We start from the raw sequence: 14491 nt of genomic DNA on the forward strand, positions 1-14491 counted from the left end.
TGACCGTCATGCGTTACCACACTATGTCCAGCATCTACTTCACAGTTACTCATCTGCTCATCCAGTTATAAATAGTCTTTCTACATTTCATGGAAATAGTATTAATACCGTTTTCATTATGAAATCTAACATATTGCTATTTTGGTGCCTGCTCCTTATCTTTGTAAGGAGTCGATCAGATCAGTTTTTCCCAATTGTTATCATCAATATTGGTCTGTTTTCACTTAAACTTGGATACCCCTGTGGATATATAAGCAACAAAAAATTTGCCCCTAAAACACTTCTGCTTTAGAGAAAATGAATAATAACAAAATTACAGGTGCTCCCCTGTCCCCCCCCCCCCCCGCCCCCCTGTGGCGCCGCCTATGGCAGCAGGTTACACTTTAACATCAGGTTATACTTTATAGCAGCAGGTTACACTTAAACAGCAGGTTACACTTTTGCAGCAGGTTACACTTTAGCAGCAGGTTACACTTTAGCAGCAGGTTACACTTTAGCAGCAGGTTACACTATAGCAGCTAAAACAGAAAGGGCGGGGGAAGATAGAGAGAGAGAAGGATAACGAGAGAGAGAGAGAGAGAGAGAGAGAGAATGAGATGAGAAAGAGAGAGAGAGAGAATGAGAGAGAATAAGATGAGAAAGAGAGAGAGAGAGAGAGATGGGGGGTTATAGAAGTGAGATATATTAAGAAAGAGAGGAAGAGAGAGAAAGAGAGAGAAAGCAGAGATAAAGGAAATAGAATATAACTAAATAAATTAAAAAATCGAGACAAAATATGAGATTTGTCGCATATTTTCATCACGAATTTCACTTCAAAGTTTGTGATTCGCGATGTCCCTTCAGAGCCACTATTATGGTTCGCTTGTGTTTCCCAACAAATTACGGTTAGCGTAGCGTGTGCTCCTCAATAACGGTTCCACAGTGTGTATATAGCGTATCCGCTGAAGTGAACCTTTTTTCAGTTTCTTAGGCGTTAGGTTACACTATAGCGTGAGGTTACACTTTAGCAGCTTCACAGGCGTCTATTGAAATAAACATGAAGATGAGAGTAACACATCAGGGAAAGTTTTTTGATTTCATTTCATTTTTATTATTTATTTAATCACGGTAACTCGCTTCAGCCTAAACGGCTGGTTAACAAAGAGTCTGTGAATTGAATAAAGATATAAGATTTATAATACAAACAAATGTCAGTAACAAAATATAACAAAGCTAAAACATGAAAAATATGTGAATTGAATAAAGATATAAGATTTATAATACAAACAAATGTCAGTAACAAAATCTAACAAAGCTAAAACATAAAAAATAAACAAATCAATTAAAAATAAAGGAAAACATAATAGGCATGAGTATCATATAAAACTAAGAATAAAAGAAAAGAAATAAAACATTAGTTATGATGTACATGAAAATACAAATTAAAAATAATAACTCAGAAGAAAATAATTAACAGAACTTTATAGTAAACCGAGAATGTATCGATTCTCCTCCTAATGATCAGCTTGTTAATCATATTACATGTATAAGAGTTTCCTTGCAAACGAAGGGAGTATACTCTCACAGGAAGTTTCTCCTATATCCTGAGAAAATATGATTTGAAACTCCCTGATGTTCTTTTTTCTTGAATTGGCGGATACAAAATTACTACATGGACTTCGTCCCCGGTTCTCGGTTTTTTCTTCTTCAAAAGAAGTCTTACAGCACCCCCCCCCCCTCCCCAACCTTCCCTCATATTTGGACTCCCCTACCTTAAACTCGCTCATCTACATCGATTGTAAAATATTTAAAATGGAAGTATATATAATGTCGCATCCAGTGTCCTATCCAAAGCGCTATTGGAGCGGCTTGAGCACCAATGCGTGGTAGAAAGGTAACTAGCAAGCGCTAAAAAAAGAAAGCAATTGTGATAGACCCTGCTGGATATTTGAAACAAAATACTTTTAAGTGCTCTGAAGGACGATGACAGTAAATTATTTTGAGATGAGAAGTATTTCGTCTTGGGCGGGTGCTACAATACGTCCATTTTCATCTTCGGTCGAAATAGAACGCCAAAAGCTCATCAAATCATCGACCAACTCAGCTGGTGCCGTCTGACGAAAGTACGCCGCCATGGTGAAGAAGTCGAGGAGTTTGTTTCCAAAGTCTGACTGGTCATCAAACACTTCGGTGATGTCCCAATGATGTGGTATAACAACAGTGATGACATCATATCCTTGACTTTGTGCAAACTCTCGAACATTCTTTGAAGAAAGTCGTTCATTTGATTGAGTGCTTTCGGTCAGCCAAGGTAATTTGTGGAATGTTTTCGAGATCAGGTTTATATCTGTATAAAGCAACAACGAATGAACAAACAAACGAGACTGAAATAAGCTGTAATAAAAAGTTACTCCGGACAAACTTGAGTAAAAAAAAATACATTTCATATAATTTTTAAAATCCTGAAATTTGGCTTAAAGCTAAAGACCAGTTATGGTCATGCGATTGCATTGTGAAAGAAACATTGTGAAATCGATCAGAAAAGGTTGATCATCTAGCATAGATGTACTGCAAGGTTCTGGAATCATCAAAATGATAAGAAATTTGGCCGAGTCTTCATGAAGTTAGAATCACTGTACACAGAAAGATGTATATGGGACGACACACACGTGCGCGACACGTGCATTTGTATCTCTCAACAGGCAAGAGATACACTAATTTACCAAATATATCAATTAGTAGGCGGTTTCCCGTCAACATTTTTATCATCATGTATTATTCAAAACATATTCTTTCACATGATTGGTAATAAGAGCTTCCATTTCATTTTTTGAAATTGGGGCGTTTCCAATACTGTTCTTTACCTTTAAAACTTGCATCTCATTATCTGTACAACGGATGTTTATCGTTCAATATAACGAGCGACCACTAAGTATTATTCTAAACTGTTTTATTAGTCTATATCTCCAGCACTTGCTTTAGTTTTGGGAAAATCACTTTAAAAAAATGACTTAAAGATTTTTTTAAATGTTGTCCTTTGCATCTTCTTGACAGTCCAAGTTCCTACTTCATCCCGTTCAAGACTTCTCATTAAAATAAGGTATATAACCAACAAAAAACAACAACAAAAATAGGGACGGTGTAAATGTAGCCTACTCTTAGGATTGAGACTGAATTCTTCAACATTAAACAAAAGTTTAGCTTTTAATAATCCAATTTATCCAAATCTATATATCAAAACAATAAATTTAATTTTAAAGGAATAAAAATCCTAAGAGAAGAGGCGTAAATATTCACTTGAATGAGAAACGCCTTTAAACTAAAACAACAACAACAAATTATTTAGCATCATAAGAGATGAGAGGCTACAATGAATATTTACAAAGTCATAAGTTTAAAAAATCGTATCCCGATTCGTGTTAGTCCAGAATCTGCCTGGTCCTTTTTTGGTGGACAGTTGCTAAAATCAATTTTGATTTATCATTATTGATTTACCAAACGAAGCCATTGGACTTGAATCACACTTGATTCAAGCCGTCGAAGATGGCGTTATCAATAAACTCATAATTAAGTTCACCAGCTGTCTCACCAGCCCAGCTTTCGCCGGGCGGCGCGCGCATATTGTTTTTACACAACTGTTTAGCCACTTCAGTCAAATATACTGTGCAAACGACTGAGACAGAGTTTAGCATTACCCTTAGCCAGTTTTGTTGGATTGCTGGAGCTGTACATGTGTACATACTCGTTATTTGTTTCGGGTTAAATCTATCCTCTCTTCTCTTTCATTATGTATTTCTGTGTTCTCCTTCAATACATCCTCTTCTCTCTTGTCACGTACTTCTTTTTTTCTCTTCAATCTATCCTTTTTCTCCTTCGTTATATATTTCTTTGTTTTAATCTTATAGATTCTCTTTCCAATTAGTCTAGATCTATGATCCTCTTATAGCTCTTCAATTATGTAGTTCTATGTTCTTCCTTTGACTTATCCTCTTCTCTTTCCTTATTTATTTCCTTGTTTTCCCTTTCCCTTAATTCTACCATCTTCCCTTCCCTGGGTGTACGTGCTTTGCACATAATAGGGACTTTTAGATTGAGTGGACGAGAACACGACGAACGCCGACTGATCATGCGTGTCAACGTACTTAACTGCCCATGTTGACTACAATTAGAAATCTATTAGATTGCACATGCAGGAAGTAACACTATGAACATCACGGACAAAGAAAGAGGACAAAATATACAGTTCCTCATTCCACCCTCAACAAAAGAACATCCCTTCACTGCAATTATGTAAAAATGTGTAGAACAGGTGAATTTGCATGTGACATCTGTTCTACACATTTTTACATAATAGCAGGGATGGGATGTTCCCTAGTTTGTCTACCTGAGGAAATGTATATTTTATGCGCACGCGGCATACTAGTACCTTGAGCATGTAAAGGCGCTATATAAAAATCAATATGTATTTATGTATGTACTAGATTTAAGAAAATCAAGGTTGACGCATTCTCGATCGCCGACTGAGACGACGTAAGGCATGCGCAGTGCCTTAAAATGACGTCACACGTTGCAGTCAAAGCTGTCGACGTGCAAATCTAAAAGTCCCTAATAGTGCGCTGACGACTTAGACTCTTTCACCAGAGCACTTCTTGGAATTTTTTCGCGAAAATGGCTAAACAGTTGTGTAAAAAAATATGCGCCGCTAGGCGCGTCTTATTTTTTCGTAACACGGCGAGCCCAGATTCCAATGTGAACTCATTTTCATACATAACAAGCTACGTAAGCTTGAAAAGAGGTAACAAACAATTAGACTTTGATTATTTATTGCTTTGCTTCACTATTTATAAAGGTAAAAAAGAAATGAACTGAGATTTGAACCCTCACGGCAACTCCAAGGTTCTATTAGTAACATGCTGTCCTTACCGATTGAGCTAACGACGAGTTGGTGAAAGATTGATTTGTATAATTACTATCAGCATATTGACCACCCTACCGGATTCCACGTGCGCATGCGCTGGTTTCCTTCGAGAGTGCGCATGCGCAGGTTTTCCTCGCGAGCTCAATCTGGGCTCGCCGTGCTACGAAATGTAATGATCACGCCATCATCGGCTGGTAGCAAGTTAGTAGGGAGAGGTAGCGTTGGTGTGGTGGAGATCAAAAATTAAATGGGCCAGATTCTGGACTAGATTCGAGTCAGTTTTCACTACATTCTCCCCCTATAATTATGTTGAAAAGTATTTTTAAAGATATTTTCGACTTGATTTTACACTCGTTCAAAGTGTTTTATTACGGCAATTTTAAATATCTTATTAGAGAAATCTGCAAGAGCTGATGGAGCAAATGATGATGTCTATACACTACCTACCGTTTTTACAAACGATGATCATGAGACCCTTTTCTTTCATCATGGTTGCTAGTTGGGTGAAGGTCGTCTCAAAGTCACCGGTGTGGTAGAGTGAATGTATGGAGCTGATGAGGTTGTACTTGTTTCCCGCCAAGGGGCTTTCAGCAACGAATTGTGACAACGGACCAGTGAACCAATGACAAGACGATTTGTCATCAAAATTCAGTGTAGCAACTTTACCCTTGAATGTTTGTAGCATGCCTTCATTAGGGTCTACTGCAACATTACATATGGATGAGTAGTGGGATTGAAGACTCTTCAGAAAGTGAAATTCGAGCGGGCCTATGGAACAAACAATTGTTTTTAATTACGCCATGTTGGGGCCAATGTATAAAAGTCAATATACATAAACACAAAACATATAGGGTAACAAATAGAGTAACATGTATAGGCCTATACTAAGATGGAGGTTGAGACACTAAAATTAAACAATCATCGACCACCTATTGACGTACTTTATAAAGTGGTATACACGGATCTAGACAGACGGAGATTGCGCATATACCACAGAAGACCTCTATATTCTGTTTCTAAAACGTTTATTTATATATCTAATTTTATATAAACATTAAATATGAATACACTTACAATATTTATATTGAGCTAAAAGAGGTACATAAAACTTATCTCTGAAGGCCTACTTCTTTAAAAAGAGTTTTGTATATTTATATATACTTTTGGGGGATAAAAACCCTCTTGTGTTGGGGCATCTGCCGACCCTACCCACTCCCAGTGCACTGCCCACGCCATGTCGGAAACGCTCTCACTGACAATTTAACTAAGCACAGACAGTAGTACGCAACAGTCGCGAACAATCTATATTCTGTCATGACTACAATCCACCTTATTCAAAATAAACTGATTTTATAAAAGAAATAACTATATATACCTTCTCCGACTCCTACACCTAATAGACTGAGCTCTTCACCAAACCCAAATACATCAGTAAGCCTCTTCAGCAATGTGGCATCAAAATATTGAATCACCTTTTCATCAACGACATCTTTCTGAGCCACCTTGTAGAAAGCATTGTAAAACACATCTTCGTAGCGTTCATGATCTTCTGTCAGAGGTTGTATTTTAGAAATAGCAGCAGACATTTTTCAACTGGAGTCGTACGGACAAGCAGATGTGTAGACGAATTGTACAGACACAAGTGGGCACTTCGATATCGGAACAGGACACTGTTGCACAAACTTACCACTGATGGTAACTTTGCCATCAATGGTAACTACCATGGAAACCTTGATTTTGATTGGCTGTTGAGCCCTGTTACCATGGTAGTTGCCATTGATGGCATAGTTACCATCAGTGCTCAGTTTTATGCAAAGGGGCCCAGGATTTGTATTGTCAGACCGCAGCGTGCGCGATAATAGGCAATTTTCGCAAACTCATTGCGGAATTAGAATCTGCGGTTCGTGTGCAAAATCGAGAAGTTACTATAGTAACAGTTGGATGACCGCTGAGGCCCTGAAATCTAGAACGGGTTTTGGCCAAATCTACGGGCGTTCGCAATGACGCCCGAAGTGAATGAAGTGCCTCGATACAAACTATTTCATTCACCTGATAATAATAATAGTATTTAAATAGACAGAATCCAATCTGCATACATTAGTTGTTGCCACAATTAATACATGCAGTTTGCATTCTGACTATTGCGAATCCTAGACAGGTGAATGAAATAATTTGTATTGAGGAACTTCACAAAGACGTATGTATTAAATTGATTACATTACGAAAATGGCCTATTCCCTTCCACGCAATACAGTACAGACGGGACTACACGACTAGCACAACTTGTCTCGACCAAGCCACAAAACGGCTTTTTATCAAATTTCAGCAATTTAACAACAAGTTTTAAAACAATTCATGTTATATCCATATCCATATTCATTGTTATTGTTCAGAAACAATAATCGGAAGAAAAACTCACCGAAGAGTCATTCGTGTCAGGGGCGGATCTAGGGGGGGGGGGGGTTAGGAGGTTTAATTCCCCCCCCCCCTTGGGCTGGCTAAGGTCCTTTCTACCCCCCCCCCCCGAAATATTAGTTGGCGCGATTTTTCAAATGTCAACCCCCCCCGCCCACGCCATAGAGAAAAGCTATATTCGCCCATTAAAATTCGTCATCCTTCGATATTCGACGACGAAATTCTCATCACCATCTTTGGTACCAGCTCGCTGATTGGCTGTTTATTCACTTGGGGCGTCATTGAGAACGCCCGTAAATTTGGTCAAAACCTGTTCTGGATTTCAGTACCTCAGCGATCACCTTGCTGTTACTTATGGTGGCCCTGAAGGGACATCGCGAATAGACTAAATCGTGAAAAATATGCGATAAAATTCACGATATCGTCAATTTTATCGCATATTTTTCACGAAGAAATTCACGAAATTGACGATATCGTGAACTTTATCGTGAACTTTTCACGATGAAATTGACGATATCGTCAATTTTATCGTGTACTCTATCGTGTACTCTATCGTGTACTCTCCTGACGGGCGCTTCGTAAACAAAACCAGCCCTAGCTGGGGGAGACAGAGAGAAGGAAAAAAGGGAAAGGGAAAGAGAAGATAAAAGGAAAGAAAGAATAATAAGAAGAAAAGAGGGAAACGGGGGGGGGGGGCGAAGGGCTCTTGCCTCCTCCTCACTCCCCCCCCCCTCCCCGCCAAAAAATAAATCAGAGAGAGAGAGAGAGAGAAGGGAAAGGGAAAGGGAAAGAGAAGATAAAAGGAAAGAAAGAAGGGGAAGAAGAAGAAAAGAGGAAAACGGGGGGAAGGGCAAAGGACTCTTGCCACCCCTCCCCCCGCCAAAAAATAAATCAGAGAGAGAGAGAGAAGGGAAAGGGAAAGGGAAAGAGAAGATAAAAGGAAAGAAAGAAGAGGAAGAAGAAGAAAAGAGGGAAACGGGGGCAAAGGGCTTTTGCCTCGTCCCCCCGCCCCCGCCAAAAAATAAATAAGAGAGAGAGAGAGAAGGAAAGGGAAAGAGAAGAAAGAAAGAGAAAAACGAAAAAGAGGGAGAATAGGAACGAAAGGAAAAGAAAGAAAAGAAAGGAGGCAAGAGCCCTTCGCCCCTGTTTCCCTCTTTTCTTATTCTTTTTCCTCTTCTTTCTTTCCTTTTATATTTTCTTTCCCTCTCCCTTCTCTTTCCCTTTATGGCGGGAGGGGGGAGGGGGAGGTAAGAGCCTTTCGCCCTTCCCCCGTTTCCCTCTTTCCGTCTTCTTCTTCTTTCTTTCCTTTCATATTTTTTTCCCTTTCCCTTTCCCTTCTCTCTATCTCTCTCTCTCTCTCTCCTATTTATTTGTTGGCGCGGGAGGGGGGGAGGAGGCAAGAGCTCCTCTTTTCTTCTTATTCTTCTTCCTTTCCTTGTTTATTCTCTTTCCCTTTCCCTTCTCTCTCTCTCTCTCTCTTATTTATTTTTTGGGCGGGGGATGCAAGAGCCCTTCGCCCCCGTTTCCCTCTTTTCTTCTTCTTCTTCCTCTTCTTTCTTTCCTTTTATCTTCTCTTTCCCTTTCCCTTTCCCTTCTCTCTCTATCTCTTATTTATTTTTTTGGCGGGGGTGGGGAGGGAGGAGGCAAGAGCCCTTCGCCCTTCCCCCGTTTCCCTTTTTCCTTCTTATTCCTCTTCTTTCTTTCCTTTTATATTTTCTTTCCCTTTCCCTTCTCTCTCTTATTTATTTTTGGCGGGGGGGGGGGGGAGGAGGCAAGAGCCCTTCGCCTTTCCCCTGTTTCCCTCTTATTCCTCTTCTTTCTTTCCCTTTCCCTTCTCTCTCTCTCTCTCTCTTATTTATTTTTTTGGCGGGGGGAGGGGGGGAGGTAAGAGCCTTTCGCCCTTCCCCCGTTTCCCTCTTTCCTTCTTCCTCTTCTTTCTTTCCTTTTATATTTTCTTTCCCTTTCCCTTTCCCTTCTCTCTCTATCTCTTATTTATTTTTTTGGCGGGGGTGGGGAGGGAGGAGGCAAGAGCCCTTCGCCCTTCCCCTGTTTCCCTCTTATTCCTCTTCTTTCTTTCCCTTTCCCTTCTCTCTCTCTCTCTCTCTCTCTCTCTCTTATTTATTTTTTTGGCGGGGGGGGGGGGGGGGGAGGTAAGAGCCCTTCGCCCCCCCCCCCCGTTTCCCTCTTTTCTTCTTATTATTCTTTCTTTCCTTTTATCTTCTCTTTCCCTTTCCCTTTTTTCCTTCTCTCTGTCTCCCCCAGCTAGGGCTGGTTTTGTTTACGAAGCGCCCGTCAGGAGAGTACACGATAGAGTACACGATAGAGTACACGATAGAGTACACGATAAAATTGACGATATCGTGAACTTTATATCGTGAACTTTTCACGATAAAATTCACGATATCGTCAATTTCATCGTGAAAAGTTCACGATAAAGTTCACGATATCGTCAATTTCGTGAATTTCTTCGTGAAAAATATGCGATAAAATTGACGATATCGTGAATTTTATCGCATATTTTTCACGATTTAGTCTATTCGCGATGTCCCTTCAGGGCCACCATAGTTACTATAGCAGCTTCTCGATTTTGCACACGAACCGCAGATTCTCTGTCCGCAATATGAGCTTGCGAAATACCCCTAATGTTTGTCGAACGTGCAACAACTAATGTATGCAGTTTGGATTCTGTCTATTGAAATACTATTATTCTTATCAGGTGAATGAAATATTTTGTATCGTGGCACTTCACAAAGACGTATGCATTAAATTTGGTTACATTACGAAAATTGCCTAAGGGCATTGCAAATGCAATACCTCCGTAGAGATACGTACGCATTCACCGAAAAGCGAAACCACGTATTTAGTATCCCTAACTAAAGGTTCATCTGTGAATTTTTTTAAAAGAAGATAATTTCAACTGATTTGGGTAAGTATGGGTATGGACAACTACCAACAAAAAGGGAGGAGGTATGGGGGTTGGAGAGAGTTTTTTATTAGAGGTCAAAGGTCAACCGGACCTCTGCCTAAATCACTTAAAATTGTATTTCAGCAACAAAATATGGTATATAGATGATCTTGGTGTCAAAATGCATAGAATTACGAAAGAAGATGACATAGAGTAACTACTGAACCTTAGAATAAAATCTTGACCTCCGAAAATGAGGTCAAAGGTCAAAAAACTATTTTATCTCTAAAATATGTCATATTTATAACAGTAACATTACCATATCATATACAAATGAGCACAAACAAATCAAAGAGGCTAATTTCAACTTATTTTGGCGAATATGGGGGTATGGGGGTTATTATTTATTCCAAGAGCAGAGCGGGAGGGGTAAATTTCCTTTCTGAGGGTCAAAGGTCATTGACCTTGCACTAAAACACAATAAATTGTATCTCAGCAACAAAATAAGGTATATAGATGATATTGGTGTCAAACTGCACAGGATTACGGAAGAAGATGACATAGAATAACTACTGACCCTTAGAATAAAATCCTGGCCTCCAAAAATGAGGTCAAATGTAAAAAATATACGTCTTATCAGTAAAATGTCCTATAAGTAACAGCTAGGGAAATGACGATATTATGTAAAAATGAGCACAAACAAATCGAAAAGGCTAATTTCAACTTTATGTGGCAGGAATGGAGGTTATTATTTATTCCAAAAAGAGAGGAGGGGGAAATTTCCTTTTTGAGGGTCAAAGGTCATTGACCCTGCACTAAAACACTAGAAATTGTATTTCAGCAACAGCATGTTTTACATAAGCCTCGATGATCTTGGTGTCAAAATGCACAGAATTATACTGGGAGATAAACTGGCGGCTCTGTTTTTTTAAACTGTAACAGTTCTCCTTGGATCAGATATAGACCTAATCAATTTCTGTATAACTTGCAGGAATTATGAATATGTGTCCTATCTGTGAAATGTAAACGTTAGCAGTGTCCTAGTATTCACACTCTCAATCTCTATCTTTTCCCTCTCCCCTCCTCCCATCCCTCTCTTTCTCTCCCCATCCTCTCCCTCTCTCAATCTCTCTCAATCTCTCTTTTATTTATTTTTTGTTATGTATACCTTTTTAATAGTTTTGCCGGACTTCTGTAGATTATGTTGATCCGTAATCATTTGAGGTAAGCTCTGCTCCAGGATGAGGAAAGAAAGATCAAGAGAGTTCAAAATAACCGGAAATAGCACCCACCTCTTATCCGGCCTAGGCCCATTTTGTCATAAGATAAGACCAAAATATGTGATTGCCAGATGATTTTCTTTGAAAGCAACACGGATTTGGTTTTTCTATGATTTTAAACACAACGATATAGTTGTTCATATATATCTTATGTATTTTTACAATGTGTGACCAAGACAACTTTCCATGTGTTCTTGTGAATTTGGATGAATACAAAGAATTTAATTTAATTTGATTTAATTTTATAAAATGAATTAACACAAAAATGAAGCCAATAAACAATAAATATCAATAACAATGTAATATAAAGTCACAGTTCAGTTGCACAATCATAAAAAGCATGCAAACATGTTGAATGTACATACATCTTCTGCACTTGAATCACGGGTTCTCCTCCTCTTCCGCCTGCTACATCGGGTGGCCATGTCTCGGGTACTACCCTCTACTGAAATAAAATATAGATATAAATGGGAAAACCTCTTTTTGATACAAGAAATACATGAACCCATTGATTTACATTAATTATTTTCGGTTGTGAAAGTTTATCAGAAAAACACTGGGAAAAAGAAAAAAAATATTTATATTTTGTAGTAAGTGATCACACAACATGCTCCCCCTACCCCCTCACTGAACGAAATATTGTTCGGCGCGATTTTCACATTTTCGGGGTCAAATACGCAAACAAGTTTATGCTCACTACCTCCCCCCTCCCCCCCCCCCCCCCCTCCCGCCACTGGAGGATAAGGCCATGAAAACAGGAAAATAAGTGATTCACAGAAATTCAGAATGCGCCTTTTTTAATAAAGATATTTGTCCCATTTGCAGTCCTAAAAAATGACAATGTTTAATTCCAATGGCTTTTGAAAGATAATACTGATTTAGAACTTCTTTCAAAGGAAAGGGCTGGAAAATGTCTTTTTGTGGGAAAATAACGACGATTTGTTGTCAAATCGACATAAGGGACTGCTATCACTTATGTAAATAGTCTGATTTTCAGACCCTGTATGTTTTGTGCTGCGCAAAGATTCAATCAGCTTGATTTTGGCCATTACAAGAAGTGGGTTATTGATGTAGACAAAATGATACATGTACCTGTTACAGCTCATTTTATGTATTTTATTACCAAAGAAAAAAGAAGTCAGTCACACGTCACTCATTAGTGTCTGACAGTGAAGTCTAGGAGGTAAACGGTTTCCTTGCATAAATTGAATACTAGGACACTGCTAACGTTTAAAATTTACAAGTAGGACATACATGACATATTCATGATTCCTGCAATGTTCTACATAATTTGATGTTGGCTGCAATTTTCTCAGGGCTCTATACAGGGGGCCATCAATAGTCTAATTCTAGTATTATTCTGCTATTTAATCACTTACATTTTACTTTTTACTTAATATAATATATTATATATAATATTTTTCCATAATTACCAGGGTGGGGCTAAAAACTTGTAATGACGCGCGCGATCACTTATCCCAGCCGGTTTGGAAAACGGGCACATGCCCGGTGCCAGGTGTATCTCCGGTTTGTTGGTGTATGATCATATGAATATCCCCGATTTCCCGGGCATAATAATACACTCAGCAACAGCATGTTTTACATAGGCCTCGATGATCTTGGTGTCAAAATGCACAGAATTATACTGGGAGATAAACAAAATATGACATGGATTCTTCACCACCAAAATATGAGGTTGAAGGACAAAAAATGAGCAGAGGGGGGGGGGGGGTAAGGTTCATTAGTGTCATTTAGTTTGTGTATGTAAAGTATATGTACAATTTGCAGATACTACTCACAACTTAGAACTTACAGTAACTATTGGCAACAGAATACAAATTAATAATACTTCAGTCTGTATCCTCTTCATCGCTACCAATAACTTCTTCTGCATCTATGCTTTCTGTTCCATTGGAGCATTGTCCACAGCACACTTAACATGCAGATATACATGACATACCAGCGTTCATACAGCTGCATTTCATGTTTTGACACTGCCTTTCCCCTTCTTTGCAGTTGCAACAAATTCCTTTGAGAAGGTTGTATGGCGCGATACCAACATACAGCATCTTTGGTTTGAGTTTTCTGTTGGAATCTAACTCCCATCCTTTTCCTTTGGGATCAAGAAAAGAGGTGTCAAGATGCTTCCATACCACAACTTAAAGATGGGTTACTATTATTTCAGGAGAGGAGTTTGGTGCACCTTGCAGGCTTGCAGAGACTCCTGTATACAACAGAGAAAGTGATGTCGACTCTAATTAAGAACCAGTGGCATTGCATAGAATAATTGACTGCCTGAGGATATGTAGGACATATAATATATTTTAAAAACAGCAGAGCTGACTGGCTGTCCAATTTATTAACACGAGAATAGTATTAACAAACAATCGAGACTTAACTCTGGAACACTTCTGTAAATTAACAAAATTACCGAGATCGATATATGTGAAATATGTAATGAGGACTTTTCAGAATCAGGAAAGCTTCAGATGTTGCACAGAAAGGGATATGAGAATCTAATAAAGCAGTGTAAACGTATCAATAACTCTTCATTATTAGAGCGATTGGAACGAAAATGGACAAGCAACACTCCTATGGTATAGTCTCTCGTAGATGCCGAAACCTTTTCTTGCAAAATGAGATGTAGCATAGGCGTATCCACTGTACTCATTTGTATTTCCAAGCAGGCTTTGATGGTCTTTACGACATTTGTAGCATAGACAAAGAAGAGTGCCTCTTCAAGTACGGCTGGTCTGGAAATACACTGTTTTATGCATTCATGGACATACCAAATGTGCTCTCTACAAATGCAGATTTCCTACCAGTGTCATTACTGCATTCACAAGTAACACTTTAACCGACTCCACAATTCAAACAGCTGGGATAAAAGTAATGCAGATCGCATAAGTATGGCTCTGTGATACTCCCCTAGAAAATTCTTGCCTATGAAGTTCAAGAAGCAAGCAGCCAAAGGCAAAATCGATCCTGACCGCC

At 38.9% G+C, this 14491-nt stretch overlaps 1 protein-coding gene across 1 annotated transcript; it reads right to left on the reverse strand.

The window, feature by feature from the left end:
• Positions 1-1066: 1066 nt before the first annotated feature.
• Positions 1067-6699, reverse strand: LOC100888211 (histamine N-methyltransferase). The gene is made up of 3 exons (XM_003723750.3): positions 6273-6699; positions 5345-5665; positions 1067-2326 (listed from the first exon to the last, which is right to left on the reverse strand). Exons 1-3 carry the CDS (start codon positions 6481-6483, stop codon positions 1974-1976), a joined length of 885 nt encoding a protein of 294 aa, XP_003723798.2. The 5' UTR covers positions 6484-6699; the 3' UTR covers positions 1067-1973.
• Positions 6700-14491: the final 7792 nt, after the last annotated feature.

This window comes from Strongylocentrotus purpuratus, unplaced genomic scaffold, assembly GCF_000002235.5.
Source record: "Strongylocentrotus purpuratus isolate Spur 01 unplaced genomic scaffold, Spur_5.0 spur5_scaffold_21, whole genome shotgun sequence".
Lineage (NCBI taxonomy): Eukaryota > Metazoa > Echinodermata > Echinoidea > Camarodonta > Strongylocentrotidae > Strongylocentrotus > Strongylocentrotus purpuratus.